Source organism: Malus domestica, chromosome 17 (assembly GCF_042453785.1).
Source record: "Malus domestica chromosome 17, GDT2T_hap1".
NCBI classification, from domain to species: domain Eukaryota; kingdom Viridiplantae; phylum Streptophyta; class Magnoliopsida; order Rosales; family Rosaceae; genus Malus; species Malus domestica.
The window spans coordinates 2,740,027-2,760,288 of NC_091677.1; the positions used below are offsets into that span (position 1 = coordinate 2,740,027).

A 20,262-nucleotide genomic window follows, 5' to 3' on the forward strand; every position below is an offset into this window, starting at 1 on the left:
GGGACTCTTCATAGACTATATACCGCCTCCTTTGGCATAATGTTTTATATGTTGGCATACAAATTGACATTAAAATATAGGGTAACAAAGAGCCTATAGAGAGCCCATTTTTTAGAGAGTAACATTTCTCTATTATTATTAGTGAGATAACTTACGTGTCCCGCATTCACATGGTGGAAAATGTTCTTATGACGTGTTGTGAGTTGGGGTCTAAATAAACCTTACAACACGCTTACGGTATTATTTGGCTCGTTTGAAAATATTTTTAAAGTGACTCAAAAGCGTTTTTATTGATTTTTTTTTTTAAAATCAATGCTCAATAAAATTCAAGTGGGTCCTTGAAAAGCATTTAAGTGTTTTCTAGCAAGAATCACATATCCGGTGTTTCTTTTAAAATCAATTTCACTAAAAGTATTTTTAGTCATTTTAAAAGCATTTCCAAACGAACCCAATGTTAGGTAGTTGTATCCACACATCCATATTTACTTTTCTCACGCTTTTATTAAATTTTGGTCGTCGGATCAAGAAAATTGAAGATTAATAAAAAAAAAGTGTGTGGGAGGTAAAATGAGTGTGTGAATAGCACTTTCCTAATATTATTAGAAAGAATGCTAAAGGGACTCTTCATAGACTATCTGCCGCCTTCTTTGGCATTATTTTATATGTTGGCACGCGAATTGACGTTAAAACATAAGGTAACAAATAGTCTATGGAGAACCTATTTTTTAGAGAGTCCCATTAACATTTCTCTATTATTAGTCTAGTCAAGGTGGGTTGATTTCGCATTGCCCAGAGCGGACGTGCTTCCTTTGCACTTGAGTTAAAATTCACTTATGTTAAAGAGTAATGAAAAATATTGTCTTAAAGAAAAGATGGGATGATTTTGAGTTTGGGTGGGATGAGTTGAAATGAAAAACGCATTCGAAGAGTTTACTTGGGACACAAGAAACTCTGAATTGTAAAAATCAGGAGAATGCATTTGCATTCGATAACGAATTGGAACATAAAACTCACACATGTATTAGTAGAAAGCATAACAGGTCGGAAATCGGAATCAATTTCCAAGTAAATTTCCGAGCAAACACATGAGAAGTCAAGAAATTGAAGAATTTTAATAGGGATCGGCACCTCCCTATCCAGTAAGTCGGAAATCGGAATCATTTCCTAAGTAAACAATAAGAGGTCATATATAACGTACATTGTTGTATGGTAGAATTTTCCGTCAACACAACCCTGAATTTTATAGTACAATCCATCCAACTTGTATAGTATTATTCTCAAATAAATCAGCCGGTAAAAATGTTACATGATGAACATCTCACGTGTTTTTAGCTGGTACTGAAATTGACAAAACTCAGAAAGTATGATGCTAACTAATCCTAGGAAAAACCGAAGTTCAATTCCTCGCTGCTTTCTTCTGCTCTGTAACAAGAACTGGCTACTATGAATACAATAACATAGGGAAGTCCTCGTTATCACGCGGTCGAACGTCTGCAGATACTTTGAGAAGCTGATTATGACAGAAATGGCGGATTAATTCCCGGCTTCTGTTCTCCGTAGGAGAATGAAACGGCTCCCTTCCTTCTATGAGCATTCTAAACTTCATCTATGGGAATAGGTCTCCTTACAGGGCTTAAGACTTAAGGTCATCAGACATAGCTGAAGGTATGCAATGTGTAAGGAGGATATCTAGAGTTGACGCCTTGGCGGTTTTTGTCTGTAGTACAACCATCTGCACAGAGAACTACGCGATTCAGCCACCAAACGAAAAGTACAAAGCCTGTGCAGGGAGAGAGAGAGAGAGAGAGAGCGAACCTGATTGTATTCTAGGTCAAACTTTAGGTACTCGTCGTCACAATTCTCCACCATGCTAACCAGACTCTTCAGATTTTTCACAGGCTTACCATTGAAAGCAAGAACCTACACGGAAACCAAATGCTTTGAATGAGTATGTTAAAGTGGAAGTTCAAAAATTTTATCACATAATTGTAGTGTAACATATCTCTAACCTGAGTGTTCACAATGTCCTCGTATCCAATGTTAATGTCAGCAACAAGCACCTACCACAATTTTGAAAAAGATATAAGGCATCATAACCATGAAAGCAGAGCATAAAATACTTCGTCTAAAACTGAAAAGCATGAGAAATAGATGAGAGAGGGGAACCTGAGAAACAACAACTAGCTGTTCATCGATAGACTCCGCCATTGCATGTAAATGTTTGTCCAGCAGCTTGACTGGAGCATCATATTCGTAATCCTTTCCATACTAGAAATAAATGAAAACCCAGAGGTTAAGAGTTGGTAACACACTAATGAGAGAGAGAGAGAGAGAGAGAGAGAGAGAGAGCATTGGGAGTATGAAATGAAGGTCGCACCTCAGAACGCAGATATGGAACAGATACAGCTGCAAAAACAAAACCACCAACGATGTAATACGAAGGAGGTTTACCCTTAATGTGTGCTGGGATGAGTCGCTTGTGAGTTCCAAGTTTTATATTGTACTCAAGTATCTCTGAGTTACGAAGAACTTTTACTAGAGCACTATCGCCAGTATATTTTTGAGAGACAAGGTAACTGAAACCTATGCGCTCTCCATGCCTGAATGGAACTAGAGAATTGACACCAAAAGGAATGTTAATAACTTAATATCATGTATTCAGAAGCTTATGTACATTAAAGTTCAACTTCTTTTATCAAGATAACAGATACCTGTTCCATCATTTGCAATATTAACCCCATCGAAGCTAAGAATAACATCAGATGGCTGCAGAACATGAGAATGTGGAGCTGTAGGTTCAACTCTTCTAATACGGACACCCTTTTGATCAGGTCTCATCCCCATTGAGATGCGCAGATCTGGATTTTCCATCTTCTGCCATTCGATTCCAAGAACTGGGAACCCTGTTAGAAGAATTTCAATCATGCAAACGATTAATAACCCAATGCTCATACGTCCTCATTGGACTGCCATGGATATTTGCCGGAAGGTAGTGTCAGAAGTACAAATCATAACAAACCTGTATATGCCCCATTCTTCTCATAATCTTGGATGAAGTGCTTAATAACTGGTGTCGGTATGACATAGCCTATATTTTCCGCATCTTCATGTTTAAGAGACTGAAATGCAATACCCACACATTCTCCCTTATCATTAAAGGCAGGCCCACCAGAGTTTCCAGAGTTTATTGCAGCGTCTATCTGCAAAAGGATCACAAGTAGAAAGGAAACCGGGAAGCCACAGTAGGTCAATAATCAGGTAGTTATGGTACATAGGAATAGTCTTACAAGACAAATCTCAAAAGACATAACCTGCAGTCCTAGAAGCTCAGTCGATCCATGAACATAAGACAGTATCTCCATACGTGACACAACACCACTTGTCACAGAGATCGTGTCACCCCCAATAGGGTAGCCCACAACAGTCACAGCATCTTGGAGTGCAGGTAACTCTCCAAACTCCAGATGTGAAACTCCTTTCCAGAACTCATCATCGCTCACAGTAAGCATTGCTAAAGGCATCATGGAAAAAGAACTGTTCAATAGAACTTTAATGCACTGATATCACCTTCTCATCAACTTTTCCATGAATTTAATGCACTGATATCACCTTCTCATCAACTTTTCCAAAGCATGCCAAATCAAACCGAACTTTACAAAAGAAAAAATTGATCTCGCATTCATCAAATGATTCGAAAACAAAAATGAAAAACACGCTACATAATTGCTATTTTGCACAGATACGGACACGGGACACATGATACACGGAGACAAGGCAAATTTCCAAAAACTAGAACACAGATACAGCAAGGACATAGCAATTAACGTAAAACCGATAAGTTGGATCCAAATCATATTCGATGTCAAACGAAATAAGTAATCTGCAATTTGAAGCTGCTTCTTAGCTAAATTCTAATTGATCACATAAACATCTTAACAAAACAGTCATGACAAACTAACTCCTTTCTGCTTCCATATCAATCCAGTAACTCATAATATGATCACATTTCTCAAAAAAGCAAACTTGTATACCAATTTCGACAACAAATTAGTGCAGAATCAAATAAAAGAATCCGAATTTTCGCATACCGATATCACACTCGGTGCCTATGGCTAACACAGTGGCCAAGTACTTCGTCTCAGAGCCGCGTTTCTTGAGCTTCACCTGCGTATGGTGCTCCACAGAATGCGCATTGGTCAGCACCCTCCTTCCCCCAATCACAAACCCACTACTGCTCGAACTGTACTGCCGCTTCCGCTGCCACGGCAGCGAGAAATTCGGTTCCGTGTGGACACAGAACACTTTCACGACGGCGTCCATGGCGGGGACCACCCTCTCCACGCTCTCCCGGCCCGGCACCATCATCGGCGGCTCCGAAACGACCGCCAAGGCGCGCCCACCATCGCCGTTCTGATCCATGTGTCTCGAGCTCCGCCGTTCCGGCGAACCCGGCATGTTGGGGTTCTCGGTCTTTCTGGGCCGCCCTCTACCGCGGCGGGCGGGCTGGGGGCTGCCGGGGTCCGAGGTGGTTTCGCTCGCCGGAACTGATACAGCGTCGTCCACGGCGGTGGGGTTGGTGTATTGGATGTCCATGGTGGTGATATTGGTGTCATCGGCTTCTGGGGTTTTGGGTTTTCGACCTCTTTTTCTTTTTTTATTTTCGCCCATTTTTTTATTTTTTGAAGAAAATTGAGAAACGGGTTTCGTTGGGATCGTCGGTCTGAGGGCGGTGAAGCTTTTGCGATTAGGGTTTTTTTTATATACAGGATCGAGCACAATGGCGTTCTAAGATTCATATAGCCGATCCCACTCAGTGACTTGGATTTTCCAAGTCTCCAACCAAGAAGTTTTCCTCACTCGGGAAATTAAGGGAACACTACCCCAACCTACATGCTCCACTCAGAAAGCTTCAACATACAAGCTTCAACAAAAGAAAATTCAAAGAACTTAGCGAAGAAGGCTTTGGTGTATTTAACACAATACGTTGAAATGAAGGAAAGCTTATTTATTGATATCCCCGATAAGCTACAAATATGTACATATACATGAGTCAAAATAAACACACAAGAGGGAGCCTTCACAAAGGTTGCTTAGGAGAAGTCTCAGCAGTCGGTAGAGCCCCAGAAAGAGAAGGCACCGGAGGGGGATCATTTGGAGCCTCAGTACTGGACAGAACCCTAGAAGGAGGAGGCATCAGAGGTTGATCATTTGGAGCTTCATTTCGCGGTACAGCCCCAGAAGACGAAGGCAATAAATGCCTTTGGAACAAACCCACAAATCTCTGATGATCAAGTAAAACCTGACCATCAGTTTCCTTCATCTGGTCAAGCTTCCTCTTCATGTTTGTAGCATAGTCATGTGCGAGCCGGTGCAACTGTTTATTCTCATGCTTGAGCCCTCTAATCTCCTGTTTGAGACTCATCACTTCAGCCGCCAATGATTCAACTTGGCGGGTTCGAGCAAATAGGCGTTGGGCCATATTAGACACAGAACCTGCACACTGAACACTGAGAGCCAGCGAATCCTTAACAGCTAACTCATCAGACCGTTTGGAAAGTAGTCTGTTATCTTTGGGAGTGAGAAGGTTCCTGGCCACCACCGCAGCGGTCATATCATTCTTCATCACGGAATCCCCAACGGTAAGAGGACCAGTTGGGGAGACGAAGGATGGGCGCCATATGTTGTCTGGAGAAGGCGGGGCTGCCTCTTCAACAAGGTTCAAGTCAAAACGACGGTCGGAGGGGCCAGACATTTTCAAAGGTGTTGAAGAGAGAAGAGGTCGGACAAATCAAGATCTTAGAAGTGCAAGAATGAAGCTTCTACTGGTGGAGATTCAAGTGTTCTTTGGAACTTAATGCCAGCCTCTATAAAAATCTGCACTCGACGGAGCTTCAGAAATCAAAGAGGCGCCTGCTCAGAAATCGAAGAGGCGTTTGCTTTCTCAAAAGTTGGGCTGCTTAGAGATCACGAGGGTTGATCTCAGAAATCGAAGAGCCGTTTGCTTTCTCAAAAGTTGGGCTGCTCAAAGACCACGAAGGCCGATCTCAGAAATCGAAGAGGCGCTCGCTTTCTCAAAAGCTGGGCTCCCTAGAGACCACGAGGGCCGATCTCAGAAATCGAAGAGGCACCTACTTTTCCAGCCTTGTCAGCACCTGTCACACGCACACTCAGCTTTGCGGAAATTATGGGCATTCTGTCAAAGACTTCTGGGGAAGTAGAAAACACATGAATCTTACTGTTCAATCACCCACTTCCCACACGCAACAATAGCTCATGGGTACCACAGATAACTTTGCCAAAGTTCTCTGCCAAAGTTGAGCACGTGAAGCTTGCAGCTCCCACTACATCGCTCTGACCAAGAAGGGTAAAAGAATAGCAAAGAAACAGCACTAACAAAGTTTAGACCCATAAATTTTGAAGGTCTAGCTACCATATTATTACCCACAAGGGTAAAGGAACAGTACCACTGCTGGATAATTGGAAAGTTCATGTATGTCAACCTCTGTGCTTCGTGGCAAGGTAGACTAGCAAACATGCCCAACCTTTACTCACATTCGAGAAAACACTCCCAATAAGATTGCTTGCACCAAAATCGAAGAGGCACCGTCCTCCGAATCTAAAGAGCCAGACTCCCAACATGACTACTTTCTTAAAAATCGAAGAGAGGGTAAAGGAACAGTACCATTGCTGGATAATTGGAAAGTCCCTGTGTGTCAACCTCTGTGCTTCGTGGCAAGGTAGACTAGCAAACATGCCCAACCTTTACTCACATTCGAGAAAACACTCCCAACAAGATTGCTTGCTCCAAAATCGAAGAGGCACCGCCCTCCGAATCTCGAGAGCCACTCTCCCAACATGATTACTTTCTCAAAAATCGAAGAGACACTGCTCCCCGAATCTCGAGAGCCAGACCCCCAGCATGATTGCTTTCTCAAAAATCGGTGAGGCACCGTTCTCCGAATCAATCGAAGAGGCGCTCGCTTTCTCAAAAGTTGGGCTGCTCAGAGACCACGAGGGCCGATCTCAGAAATCGAAGAGGCACCTACTTTTCTAGCCTTGTCAGCACCTGTCACACGCACACTCAGCTTTGCAGAAATTATGGGCATTCTGTCGAAGACTTCTGGTGAAGTAGAAAGCACATGAATCTTACTGTTCAATCACCCACTTCCCACACGCAACAATAACTCATGGGTACCACAGATCACTTTGCCAAAGTTCTCTGCCAAAGTTGAGCACGTGAAGCTTGCAGCTCCCACTACATCGCTCTGACCAAGAAAGGTAAAAGAATAGCAAAGAAACAGCACTAACAAAGTTTAGACACATAAATTTTGAAGGTCTAGCTACCATATTATTACCCACAAGGGTAAAGGAACAGTACCACTGCTGGATAATTGGAAAGTCCCTGTGTGTCAACCTCTGTGCTTCGTGGCAAGGTAGACTAGCAAACATGCCCAACCTTTACTCACATTCGAGAAAACAGTCCCAACAAGATTGCTTGCTCCAAAATCGAAGAGGCACCTTCCTCCGAATCTCGAGAGCCAGACTCCCAACATGACTACTTTCTCAAAATCGAAGAGAAGGTAAAGGAACAGTACCATTGCTGGATAATTGGAAAGTCCCTGTGTGTCAACCTTTGTGCTTCGTGGCAAGGTAGACTAGCAAACATGTCCAACCTTTACTCACATTCGAGACAACACTCCCAACAAGATTGCTTGCTCCAAAATCGAAGAGGCACCGCCTTCCGAATCTCGAGAGCCAGACTCCCAACATGATTACTTCCTCAAAAATCGAAGAGACACTGCTCTCCGAATCTCGAGAGTCAGACCCCCAGCATGATTGCTTTCTCAAAAATCGAAGAGGCATCGTTCTCCGAATCTCGAGAGCCAGATACCACAGACCACTTTTTCAAAGTGCTCTGACAGAGTTAAAACATGTGAAACTGGCAGCTCCCACTACCGTGCTATGACCAAGCAGGGTAAAGGAATAGCATTACTACTTGTTGTTAGGGAGACTCCTATATATGTCGACCTCCATCCCCAACGGACAGGCAGACCTGCAAAAATGCTCAACCCTTCATCATATCTGAGAGGGCACTCCCAACAAAGCCTTTCGAAATATTCAGCTTTCTTTCCCCCCGATAATACCTCTGCAAACAAGCTATACTAGAGCAAGAATATCTCATATCATCAGGGTTAAAAGCAAGAGTATCCCATATCATGCTTTTTCCCTGTTTTTTCTTTTGGCCTTGTTTTTACCTGCAAGACAAGGAGAAAGAGAGCAATCAGTCAGCACTTGGAATCAAGCTTCCAGCCAGGAACTGACTGCCTGGAACCCCTTACCTGATTACTTACCTGGCATTGCTCTCGAGTACTCATCTTCATCATCTTATGTTTCCAGGGAAGATTCCGCATCTGCTTGAGGAACAGATAGGGCAAGTGCAAAGGATACAAGGAAGCATGTGGAGACAAGCGTAACAGCACACGTGCCGATACATCCATTACTCTGTCAAAAGCAAAAGTATCCCATATCAGCAGGGTGGAACGTACTCTAGATTTGATGGACTTGTTTTGACCCTCAAATTCTTCAGTCGGCCTTATACTCTGGAGGAAACCAGAAAACCCTCCAACTCAGTTCAAGAATAAGCCTGTGGAAAGTTACTTCTTCAAAAGCAAAAGTATCTCATATCATCTCTTCTCATTTTTCTTCTCTTTATCCTTCATGCTGCTGCAAGATGGGGAGAAGGTGAACAATCAGTCGGAGCTCTGATTGCTTACCTTGTCTGTCACCTCTTTCAGCAGACCCCCTAGCTCGGCGACTTGGGGGACTCCTACTACATGGTTTGTATCGCGCTTGACCAAGCCTGAAACTACAAGTAAGCTTCAAGTGAAATTGATACATTACCTTGTGCATCTCCACCAGTTAAAGATACCACCCCTGGATGGAGGAAGAGTACTTCCAGAGAAGATGCCACATCTACCTATGAGACAGATAATGCAAGTCAAGACGACACCACACTCCGATACTTAGAAGTTTCGTGATTACGAGATCATTCTCCCACAATATTTCCTAATGTCATTTGTACTAAATCATTCACTCGTACTCACTAAAGGAGAGCTTGAACCTATGAACTTGTGTAAACCCTTCACAATTAATGAGAACTCTTCTATTCCGTGGACGTAGCCAATCTGGGTGAACCACGTACATCTTGTGTTTGCTTTCCTATCTCTATCCATTTATATACTTATCCACACTAATGACCGGAGCAATCTAGCGAAGATCACAAAAAGCGACCGTTTTCGTTACCTAGGATCTATCTTGCAAGAGAACGGAGAATTAGATGGAGATCTCAACCATAGAATACGAGCTGGATGGAAAGAGTGCATCCGGCGTGTTGTGTGACCGTCGTAGGCCACTGAAGCTCAAGGGAAAATTTTATAGGACGGCAATAAGGCCAGCGATGTTGTATGGCAGAGAATGTTGGGTGGTGAAGCATCAACACGTACACAAAATGGGTGTAGCGGAGATGAGGATGCTTCGTGGGATGTGTGGGCACACGAGAAAGGATAAGATTGGGAATGAGGATATCCGAGGTAAAGTAGGAGTAGCCGAAATTGTAGGAAAGATGAGAGAAAATCGGCTCTGGTGATTTGGACATGTGCAAAGAAGGCCGACTGACGCTCTGGTTCGAAGATGTGACTACGGGACAGAGGTTCAGGGCCGAAGGGGTAGAGGAAGACCTAGGAAAACTTTGGAAGAGACTCTAAGAAAAGACTTAGAGTACTTGGATCTAACGGAGGGCATGACACAAAACCGAGCGCAATGGCGTTCTAGGATTCATATAGCCGACCCCACTTAGTGGGAAAAGGCTTTGTTGTTGTTGTTGTTGTTGTTGTAGAGGTTCCAGAACCAACGACTCCCTTTTTTGAACCAGATACTGTAGCAGATGACGGAGGAGGAAGGAGACGTGAGAGTTGGGCCTCAAGCTTATTTTCAGCCCACTACTTAAATTTGAGCTCAAGTGGGCTTGATGTTGGGCTTGATGTAAAAAATTAAGAAAAAAAATATCATTAGAACGGTACAAACAAACTAGAAGATGATCGACAGAGAATCCCATCACCCTGTCGGTCGACAAGAACACTTCAGGAAAATAAGGTTGCCTCACCACACCAAGTGGTAGGACGACTGTCAACTGCTGAATAAACCGATATCCTGTGACAAATTACTTGTTGAATATTGGTCGTTAGATAACTAACTTATCAATGCTAACTAATTGACAACTTGATAATTTCTTTGAGGAACCTCTACACATGGTAGCCGGTGATTAACTTGTCACTTAGCTAATACAAAATTTTTGTTGTCCCTATTTAGACGAACAAGGATTGTCTGCCCTCCACTTCCGGTGCCCTCCTCGTTCCCTCTTGTTTTGTGTGGTCACAGTTAAGTCACGTCAATATTTTATGTTGTTTTTTTATAGATATAATAAGACAAAATTGAATAGTAATATAAAATATTGACGTGACTTAGTCATGATCACACAAATAGGAGGGCACCGGAAGGGCACCGGAAGTGGAGGGCAGACAATCCTTGTCCCATTTAAACCCCATACGCTCACGAACACGTGTCATTACCGTACTCAGTATCAAATTACTTCATGTTGAAAAGGAGGGAAGCTCCACTATTTTTACCTTTCTAGAAGGGGGGATTATTCTCATGATCACAACATACTTGGCCAAAGTTTTATGACAATTTGCTAACTCAAGTATCAAAGGCTTTTCGGCGAATATTACATCGAGCTTTTTTGTACTTATGTGCTCTCTTATCGTAAATTCTAATTATTTCTCACTTAAAAATGTATGATTACTTTAAACACTTTAACGTCATTTATCGCTGCTTATGCATGTATCTATTCTTTATTAAATCTTTTTTGTTGTGTACAATCAATCAATCTTTTCCTTTGTACTAATTAAGCAATTTTACCAATGTATCTCTCTACTTTGGGACCTTGGGACGTCAATTTTGAAAGAATTGTGAGTGTTGAAAAACTTGAAGAAGCGAAAGCTAACCACCAAAAAACAGGTGACCTTGCACCCTCCTCCTCCTTCAACAGATGGTGCAAGGCCCCTCCTCCCTTCTCTCTCCCACTTTATCTTATCCGATCACTGTAATCTCCGAACAAAGAAAAATTGTAGCTTCGCTGGTACAGAGCCTCTTGGGAAACCCCTTTCGAGCTTTCCCTTTGATTTTTTATTGCCCCTTTATTCCCCCTGTCTCTCTCTGATTGAAACTTTAATCCACCATTTCACATGTTTTAAAAATCTCATCTTCCCCATTTCTGATTTCAATTCGCAGGCTTTTTCCGATCCCCGCCTCTCTTGGGTAGTTCTTGTTTTGTGATATTTTATTGAATCTGTAATTTTTTTCTTGGAAATTTTGGTTCTTGCAATTCTGGGTCACTTCGATTTCAGCTTATCTTTCATTTTTCGTTTCTGGGCAATCTGAGATCTCAATTTCTGAAACTGGGTTGTGGTGATTTCGATCCAATTTGATTGTTTTCTTTCGAATTTCAATCCCATGGCAATGTCAGAGGGCTACGCAATCGAGCTTTACTTCGATCCAGCCCTCGAAAACCAGGTCTTGAAGGCTTGGAACGTGCTCGCCCGCCGTCAGATTAGTACCCAGCTTATCGAAATCGAATCACGACCTCACATCACCCTCTTCTCAAGTCCCTTTATCGAACCCGCCAAGCTCGAAAACGTGATCAGAACCTTCGCTTCCAAGCAAGAGCCTCTGGCCTTGTCTTTCTCTTCGATCGGGAGCCTCCCAAATGACAACAACGTCCTGTTTCTGTCGCCAACTCCGTCGGTTTCGTTGCTGCAGTTTCAGTCCCAATTGTGTGAGGCAATGAAGAAAGAAGGTGTGGAAATTGGGGAGGAGTATCGCACTGACTGCTGGGTTCCTTACTGTGCTGTCGCTCAGGAAGTACCCAAGACTCGAATGGCGGAGGCATTCTGCGTGTTGCGGGACTTGAAGTTGCCGGTTGCAGGGTATGCCATGGATATTGGATTGGTGGAGTTTTCGCCGGTTCGCGAGCTGTTCTCGTTTGTGCTAGGTAACACAGTGGAAGCATGAGATTTCAGAGCAATGCTTATGTGTTAATCTAAAGTTTTAGTTGTTGTCTAATGAATATGTGTTACCTTTTTATGTTAGTTTAGATTACTGCCTATTGTGCTACTTAGTGTAGTTACAGTTACAGATTTTGAATTTGATGTTTTTCGATTGATACTTTGTTTTGTTCATGTTGATTGACATACTTAAAACTGTTCCAAAATTATCCGAGCTTGCGTTGCATTTGAGTATTGATTCAACTAGTGAACATCTTATTATGTTGGCTTTAATCTTTAGACCATATCAAAGATGCTAAATTTGATCAAAAGTGTCCCGGTCTCCTGTGGTTTAGGTTATAAATTTCTACTGGCGTGTGTCAGCCGTTAAAGTTTTTTTTCTGATGCAGCCTTTTGAAGGATATCTTCCATGGACTGATTAGATCATGTATATTTGAATAACTTGGACCCTAAGCCAGTTAGTTATCGACCTTGCTTTACTAGTTATCTAGAGCCTTGGTTTTTTGAGCTCTTTAAAATATCGCTTTCATCTGCTGAAGGCGTGTGCGTGCTATGTGTGCACTGCAGATGTTTGTTAGACTACTCTCGTATTTGTAATGCTTCTACTCTTATAATTTGAAACTCATTGCATAGTTTTAAAATTCCGTTTTCTGATTGTGCACTCTCTTATGAAACAAGGCTGGTCCTGTATCAATTAACTGTCGATCCTTGGTATCGGTTTGCAATTTTTTGTTTCAGATAATTCTGAAACCTATCTGCTTCAACAATCTAGCTATGGTTTGTGGTAATCATACTTCTCAGACTCTTCCCTCTGTGTGATTGAGCCAAGAGTTCTTCTATGGCTTTGCTGTACTGTTGACTGAAATTGGCCTTCCGTTTGTGTGCATGACTGTGTGTGTAAAGCATCTCTGAATGTCCGTTGTTATGTAGGATCTCTTTTCGCATATTTACCAAATTTTGGGTGCATGTTTTATGTCTGATGTGAAGGGATACCTTGGCTTCCCAAAATCTGCTGAATATTTGTGAAAGTTTATAAACGTGTTAGATCAGTCTGCTATGAATCCTTTTTTTCCTTTAATTTACTGTGGGGTTCGGAGAAGGAAGAAGGATTGCGAAAAAGCCCCTCTTTTGCTATGTATAGAGGTACTCGATTTAACATATGTTAATTATGAAAGAATGTAGGGATTTGAAATTTATGTCCTGGGTTATGTATGCTTCAGTCGAGGATTAACCTTCTCGGAGTTTGGTGTCCATGTCACTTGTTACTCGTCGGAAAACACTAGGATTCCAGCTTACTTGTTGATTGGAGCTGGGAAGTTACAATGATAGTACTATGAGGAATAGCTCTAGGTTAAGTTATAGAACGTAAGTATGGTATATAGGATAGAGCACCGGGGGAGAGATTATATTCGATTAATATTTACTGTACAACTGATTATTCTCACAGCACATCGTAAGAATATCTTTAAAAAGCTACAACAGTATCAAATATCAAATTGGCCCAAAGAAACTACGCCAACGCACACAATTGTTATAGCCGTTCATCCACTTGTTCCGGTGAACTTCCAGGTACCCGTCCGGTCTCATAAGCATGGCATGGTTACATCTAAAGCCCTAAACTTCCTTCTCTGCATCTCCCCTTCTTCTCTTCTGCAGCTATGAGAAATTTGGACCCTAAATTCATAAGGGTGAAGTCGTCGTACCGAGGAAAGTACCATGTCCTGAAGTGGTCTTCGGAATCCTTGTGTAGGGGATTCCTCCTGCAAGTTATTAGTGTTAATATCATAGTTCATTGAAGAACCCGCACATAAAAGTATACATAACTAGGTTAATTAGGTCGGTTGGTCAAGATAATATGTCTGTTTCCTTACATCTGATAACGGCCATTTTCTGACCTCAAACGATTTCCTAAAATGTATTTGGATCGAACCACGGAAGCTCGCAGTTGTCCGGCTTCCATTTCCAGTTCAGAAAACCCTTGTCCATCCTAGCATATTTGAAACAATTCCTTGATTCAGGAACAGTGAGTGACACAGCTTGTATTGGTGTAGATTGGCCCTCTCAGATCTGGAATCCAGTGACCCTTTAAAAAGTCACACTTCTCCTCTTCTTCTACAAAAACCAAAAATTGCAATCTCTTTTAGAACCCTACCCAAAGAAAATAACAAGGCGTTTGATGACGAATTCGTTTTTTAGTTTTTATTTTTCTTTTTTTAGCTAAAGAAAATGTATATTATAAAAGGAGGAACGGAGAAGGGTGAAGAAAGGATGGTGGAAGAAATGGAAAAGGAATAACACACATGACGAAAAATAAAATCCAAAAAAACGAAAACTGAAAACTGAAAATCAACAAACCAAAAATTGCAATCTCTTCCTCCTCCCTTTCTCCCACCACCTCCCTTCATTCTTCTCCCTTCACTCCTCTCATATATTTTCACTTCATCTCTAGCACAACAAACGAAAACTAAAAATCAAATGCTTACCAAACAGACTCTAAAATAATTCAAATATGAAAATAAAAAAGAACAATTGGGTTTTATTTTCTTTTTGTATGTTTACTTGTTGGTGGTTAGAGCTTAATAACATGATCAAGGCCTTGTTTGGGAAGAATTAGTTAAGGGTTTGGAGAATGGAGTTAGAAGAAGATGAAAATGGTGGCTATGGCTAGACAGGTGAGAAAAGGAGCCAACCTGCTAATGACTCTGAGAGAGAGAGAGAGAGAGAGAGAGAGAGAGAGAGAGTTAAAACCTCACTCAATCTACACACAGAGATTAGCACAAGACCCGAATTTCGGACATAAACCAGCAACCTACATCTTACCAGAGTATGAATCGTTTCCAAACTCCGAGCACATGTACATGCTTTATACGAAAATTAATTTGACATATCGGTTAAAGATGCTCTTAAATTACTTTGAACAAGAACATCTAGAATTTTTATTTTTATTCAGGTGATATTCGAATATAAACTTCGGAGAGGGAGATTCGCTAAGGTCTGTTAGTTATATTAACATTTGTAAAACAACCAGCACGGAAAACACTTTTGCCAAAATAAAAGGTCTACATTGGCAAATTGGTAGTGAAAAATCTCAGATTCTGGATACTTTGCAACTTACTTGACTCGACTTGCTATATATATATATATATACACACTACAAAAACGTAGAGAATTTAATTTATCAGAACAAATACATACAACTAAACATTACAATAGAGGTGCCAGATGGGTACATTTCTCCAGTGACTAAACATTTTGATATGGAGATAAATCCGTCCAAATTGACAAATAAGGAAAACCCCTACTAGGCAACCACATCACAACAACACGAACCATAAGCCATTGGTAAAGATCTGCCACAATGATGGCAGAAGTAACAGACCTTGCACCAAGGCCACAAAAGCTATGGCAAGAACAAGGCTACAAAAGCCATCGCAAGAACGAGGCCACAAACGACTTGTCGAAGCAATACAACACAACCTGCCAGGCTAAAATGAAAAACTACCTAATCTGAGAATGGAACCATCAATCTGCAAGTCTTCGTGGTGAGGACAAAACCACTTCTAGAGGGATCTATAGCAGCCATGGGAGGAGGAACCGCCATAGATCAAGTCAAGTAAGACGGCTTATTCATAGTCAGCGGAGTAGCGCACAACTACCGTGGAAAACGAGCGGTGGGATATGGATCCGACCCACCACAACCATAAATCCGAGCCCAAGCTATATCTCTGAACTAAAATTAATATACGCCCTTGCAATAAAAACAAAGTAAAAAAAAATAGGGCATTATTAACTATTAAGATACGAATTTGTATGAATTTTGTTCTAACTAAACCCTAAACACTCAACTAAGAAACTAATCCTCTCTCGTTTCGGATAATCTCCATCAAAAAATGGTTCCAATAATCAACAGCGCCTGGCATGCACCAGTGCACACAGTCGTTGTAACCCTTCATCCACTTGTTTCCCCAGTGATCTCCGGGATGCCCGTCCGGTCGCATAAGCATGGCTCGGGTTATATCCAAAACCCTAAACTTCCTCCCCTCCATCTCCCCTTCTTTTCTTGCTCTTTCTAACTCCTCAACCTGAATGCTCCTCAGCTCCCAATCGAAACGTTTTAAATCAACTTCCCCCTCGCTCAAAGGACTTGTTCTGTTGCAGTATCCCCCGGTGTTCCAAGCCCCGCCCTCAAAATGTGCCGGCGCAAATGTCCTCAACAAGGTCAAGAGGCCTCCCTTGCAGTTTTTGCAATCCTTTATGTACTTGAATGTAGCTCGAAACGCCATGCGCAGGGCGTGGCTGTTGTTGTATTCGGTGACATTAGGTTTGTTACAATAGACACATCCGGTGAGTTTGTCACCTTCGTGTAGGTACATTAGACGAAAAAACCAATGCCCGCCTGAGATTATAGCGTAGTCTAACTCCGGGAGCTGGTCTGCCCATACGTCGTCGACCTTGTCTAGTTGCAAATCAAAAACGCCGGATCCTGAACCGTTAACCATCTTCTCTTCTGCAGCTATGAGATATTTGGACCATAATTTCATGAGGGTGAAGTTGTACCGAGGAAAGTACCATGTCCTGAACCGGTCTTCAGAATCCTTGTAAATGTCTTTAGGGTTTTCCTCCTGCAAGATTAATAGGATTAATATTAGGGTTTAGAAGATCCTTGTACATGCTCCTGAAGCGTAATTTATGTATTTGAATAAAGAACTGTTGCGTATATGGCATGTCAATATAGCAAGGCACTACTAAAATAACCGACCCCAAGCCAAGGCTACCTACGTTGCAAGGGTCGGCAGGAGGAGAAGAGGAAACATCTATCATAAGTAGTCTTACGCTTGTTTTGTAAAGAGACGGATTCTATGACTCAAAATGTATAGCGAGGATCCTATTTACATGGCATGCCAGAAATGTTAATGGGTTGTATGGCTCTGTCCCACCTCGTTATCATCCCTAGTTTGTGGACGGTTAAGCACACCTAATTAAGTACCTTATGAACTACCAACGTAAGAATTAGTGGACATTGTTGCAAAGATAGTATCCCCTCTAAACTATAAACCACTACGATTGCTTGTCATCACTCCAAAAATTAGACGAGCACGAAAGGTAATGAGATGCATATATGGCATCTGTGGCACTGTGACATTGCTTCAAATCATAAAGCACCAATCTTAGTAAAGTTGTCACAATGTTCCTGAACACTTTAATTTGCGGGATGAGATTTAAACTTGAGTACAAAGGAAACAAATACACTATTCTAATCAAATGACCTCATCCACATCTGCAAACTATTATTTCTATTATGAGCTTGTTTGGAAATATTTTTAAAATGGCTGAAAACGTTTTTGGTGAAAACATCTTTCGAAATAATTCTTAGTAAAAATGCAAGTGAAACCTGAAAAAGTATTGTATGCAACACATTAAATAATTTTGGAACCCAAAAACACTTTATCTGAAAACGTCTTCAATCCTTTTAAAGCAATTCCAAACAAACAATATTTCAGTGAAGTCACATGTTACCCTTATTTTATATCTACAAATCTGAATCCAATAATTGAAAATTTTAAAGTTTGACTTCAAGAATAACTTAATGAGCAAAATAATTTGTGTCTCGGTCGATGTCATTTATTATGTCATGAATGGTTTACGTGTACAACATCGTTGCAAATTTATATTGTTTAATGTTTCTCCACTGGTATTTTTCGTCAGCCAAACAAACTTTGGTGCATGTGTACCGCCCCGCAAGTTCTACTCGTTTTTCAGGTTGACTTTACTGACAGAACAGTCACTGACAGAACAGTCAGATTGTCACCACCAACCACTTAAAAACAATAAATAAATAGGGTTGCAATGCTAAGTCACTCAGTAATCAGTATACGAGTTTTACGCAGGATTTAACCGTTGTAACATCCATTAAATCCTTATATGCAAAACAGTGGTGGAGTCAAGATTCCATGGAGGGTTTTTCACATACATAAACAGTTTGAACTCAGAACATGAGAGACTAAAGTAATTTTGCATAAAAATTAAAACAACATAAATTCAATAGAGAGAACTAAAAAAGTTGCACAATTCCAAAAATCCAAATAACATCTTACTTTCAAGTAAAGAGAAATATCACCAGAGCGTACTATTGAATGGCCTAAAATACAAGTTAAAACCAAAGGAAAGCTGATAAAATAAAGAGGGGAAGTAAGGACTGCATGTCAATGAGAGGGGTTGAGAGAAAGGCCTAGCCTAGAACGGAAAGAATTTGGATTGAAAACACACTTGAATTTTAAAAGTATTAAACTGATAAGTAGCATTAGCATCTATTAGAATAGCAAGAAAAAAAAGGGCAGAATGGGCCAGGAACCATTCTGGTCCCTTAGTGGTTTCGTCACTGATGCAAAATCTAAACCCTTAATTTTTTAGACCCATTCAATGTTACGTACTGTATAAAAAATTGCACAGGAAAACCATAATCAGTGGAAATTTGAATTGCTGCTACATACCTTTTGTTTTCCTGTTACATTGAATTTGAATCCAATCAAGCCCTTAATTAGCAATATTATTCTCCTATGCCAATTAGACTAATTAAATTGATATAAAATCAAATGTTACGCTAATTAAATGCCATTACCATGACAAGCGATAACAACTAAGCAAACAAAATTAGTAAAAGTATTTTGTTGTGAAATTGTTATCGAATTATTCTTGCATAAGTTTTAGATTTCAAGGACACACAAAACTGGCACACTAAAAAATAAAACACAAGGATCATACAGAAATCGAAGATGTTGATTAGGGCGGCTGGCCAAGACATTACACCGAGTTAGAAGTTTTGTTTCGTCCAAAATCTGATTCAAATCCAATATAGCACCTATGGATACATAAGAAATGTATTGAATCGATTCTTTTTAATGAATAGATCCGATCGTAACTTCGAATATGGAATTTAAAGGGATCAAATAGGAAATGATACTCTAAATCATAGAACTATAATGAAATATATGATCAACCAGCATTTATCAAATTTGAAAAAGAGTCAGAAGAAATGGTTCGATCCTCTTATTTTTATTTCTCGAACCAAGAGATCCATGAATTGGGATCCTAATGCATATAGATACAAATGGTCCAAGTATAAATTAGAGTAATTTATAATATCAGCGTAAAAAACATATATCAAATCCAATATCAAAAAATGAACTGACCTGTGACAAGAGGCAGAGAAGAGACTCGACATGGTTCCTCGCGACCGAGTCGCCGACGAACGCCATTCTCTTTCCCCGAACAATTTCCAAAAACGTTTTCGGATCAAACCGCGGAAGCTCACACTTGTCCGGTTTCCATCTCCAGTTCAGGAAATCACTGTCCCTCCTCCCGTTTCTGAAACAATTTTTCGATTCCGGAATCGTGGCGCAGCTCGAATTCGTGTACATTGCTCCTCTCGAATCCGGAATCCACTGCCCCTTAAACAAATCACACTCCTCCTCCTCCTCTACAAAATCCAAAAAACAAAAACCAAACTTTTCAGAAAATGATCCAAAAACTACTTAAAAAAAAGGATTTGGGTTTTGTTCTGTTTGTAACAAGAAAGAGTTACTTGGTGGGGGGAGGAGCTTGATGGTAGTGTGATCAGGGGCTTGATGGTCTTTTTGTGCTGCATGAATGGATGCCTGGTTTGGAAGAGAATTGAGATTGTTAAGGGCCTGTTTGGGAGAAATTAAAAAAGGGTTTGGAGAATAGAATAGGAAGAAGCTGAAAATGGTGCATGTGGCTAGAAATGTGACAAAGAAAGGAGCCAATCTGCTCAGACCATCATGGCCTCTCACCCTTTTGGGATAGTTGTGGGATTTTTCTGGGAAAAAAGTACAAAGACTCATGACTGCCTCAAACAGACAGAAGAGAGAGAAAGTAGAGAGAGAGAGAGAGAGAGAGAGTCTATGAAGAAGAAATTATAAGGGCTAGAGAGTGCAGATTCTGCAACTCCATCATTGGGAGTAAAGGGATTGTGCCTTGCGTGAGACGGTGCGAGAGCCCCCTACTTTCCTTTCCTTTCTTTTGAGCTATTTACATAATACACCCTCAGTTTTAGGTCAATGTCAAAAATCACTCAACATTTTAATGTTTGTTACGTCAGTTTTTTACACATTGCGCCCTA

At 41.0% G+C, this 20,262-nt stretch overlaps 3 protein-coding genes across 3 annotated transcripts; 1 reads left to right on the forward strand and 2 right to left on the reverse strand.

Moving 5' to 3' along the window:
* Nucleotides 1–1,169: 1,169 nt before the first annotated feature.
* On the reverse strand, nt 1,170–4,761 carry LOC103404359 (protease Do-like 9). The gene is made up of 9 exons (XM_008343258.4): nt 4,089–4,761; nt 3,312–3,511; nt 3,020–3,200; nt 2,712–2,903; nt 2,378–2,610; nt 2,167–2,268; nt 2,010–2,060; nt 1,816–1,920; nt 1,170–1,732 (listed from the first exon to the last, which is right to left on the reverse strand). Exons 1-9 carry the CDS (start codon nt 4,666–4,668, stop codon nt 1,634–1,636), a joined length of 1,743 nt encoding a protein of 580 aa, XP_008341480.3. The 5' UTR covers nt 4,669–4,761; the 3' UTR covers nt 1,170–1,633.
* Nucleotides 4,762–10,914: 6,153 nt separating this feature from the next.
* On the forward strand, nt 10,915–12,331 carry LOC103404361 (uncharacterized). The gene has a single exon (XM_008343262.4). The coding sequence runs from the start codon at nt 11,572–11,574 to the stop codon at nt 12,127–12,129; it is 558 nt and encodes a 185-aa protein (XP_008341484.1). The 5' UTR covers nt 10,915–11,571; the 3' UTR covers nt 12,130–12,331.
* Nucleotides 12,332–15,272: 2,941 nt separating this feature from the next.
* Nucleotides 15,273–20,124, reverse strand: LOC103404584 (xyloglucan O-acetyltransferase 3-like). The gene is made up of 3 exons (XM_008343512.4): nt 19,705–20,124; nt 19,313–19,599; nt 15,273–16,744 (listed from the first exon to the last, which is right to left on the reverse strand). The coding sequence occupies exons 1-3, from the start codon at nt 19,982–19,984 to the stop codon at nt 15,968–15,970; spliced, it is 1,344 nt and encodes a 447-aa protein (XP_008341734.3). The 5' UTR covers nt 19,985–20,124; the 3' UTR covers nt 15,273–15,967.
* Between the last annotated feature and the right edge of the window lie 138 nt (nt 20,125–20,262).

Excerpts from the sequence above, each read along its gene's own strand:
- LOC103404361 (XM_008343262.4), top strand. The coding sequence starts at position 11,572 with ATGGCAATGTCAGAGGGCTACGCAATCGAGCTTTACTTCGATCCAGCC.
- LOC103404584 (XM_008343512.4), bottom strand. The coding sequence starts at position 19,984 with ATGAGTCTTTGTACTTTTTTCCCAGAAAAATCCCACAACTATCCCAAA. Across the intron at positions 19,600-19,704 it reads CAAGCTCCTCCCCCCACCAA|AGGAGGAGGAGGAGTGTGAT; the intron begins GTAACTCTTTCT and ends TGGATTTTGTAG. Across the intron at positions 16,745-19,312 it reads TTCTCTGCCTCTTGTCACAG|GAGGAAAACCCTAAAGACAT; the intron begins GTCAGTTCATTT and ends TTAATCTTGCAG.
- LOC103404359 (XM_008343258.4), bottom strand. The coding sequence starts at position 4,668 with ATGGGCGAAAATAAAAAAAGAAAAAGAGGTCGAAAACCCAAAACCCCA. Across the intron at positions 2,269-2,377 it reads TTCCATATCTGCGTTCTGAG|TATGGAAAGGATTACGAATA; the intron begins GTGCGACCTTCA and ends ATTTATTTCTAG. Across the intron at positions 1,921-2,009 it reads AGGACATTGTGAACACTCAG|GTTCTTGCTTTCAATGGTAA; the intron begins GTTAGAGATATG and ends GTTTCCGTGTAG.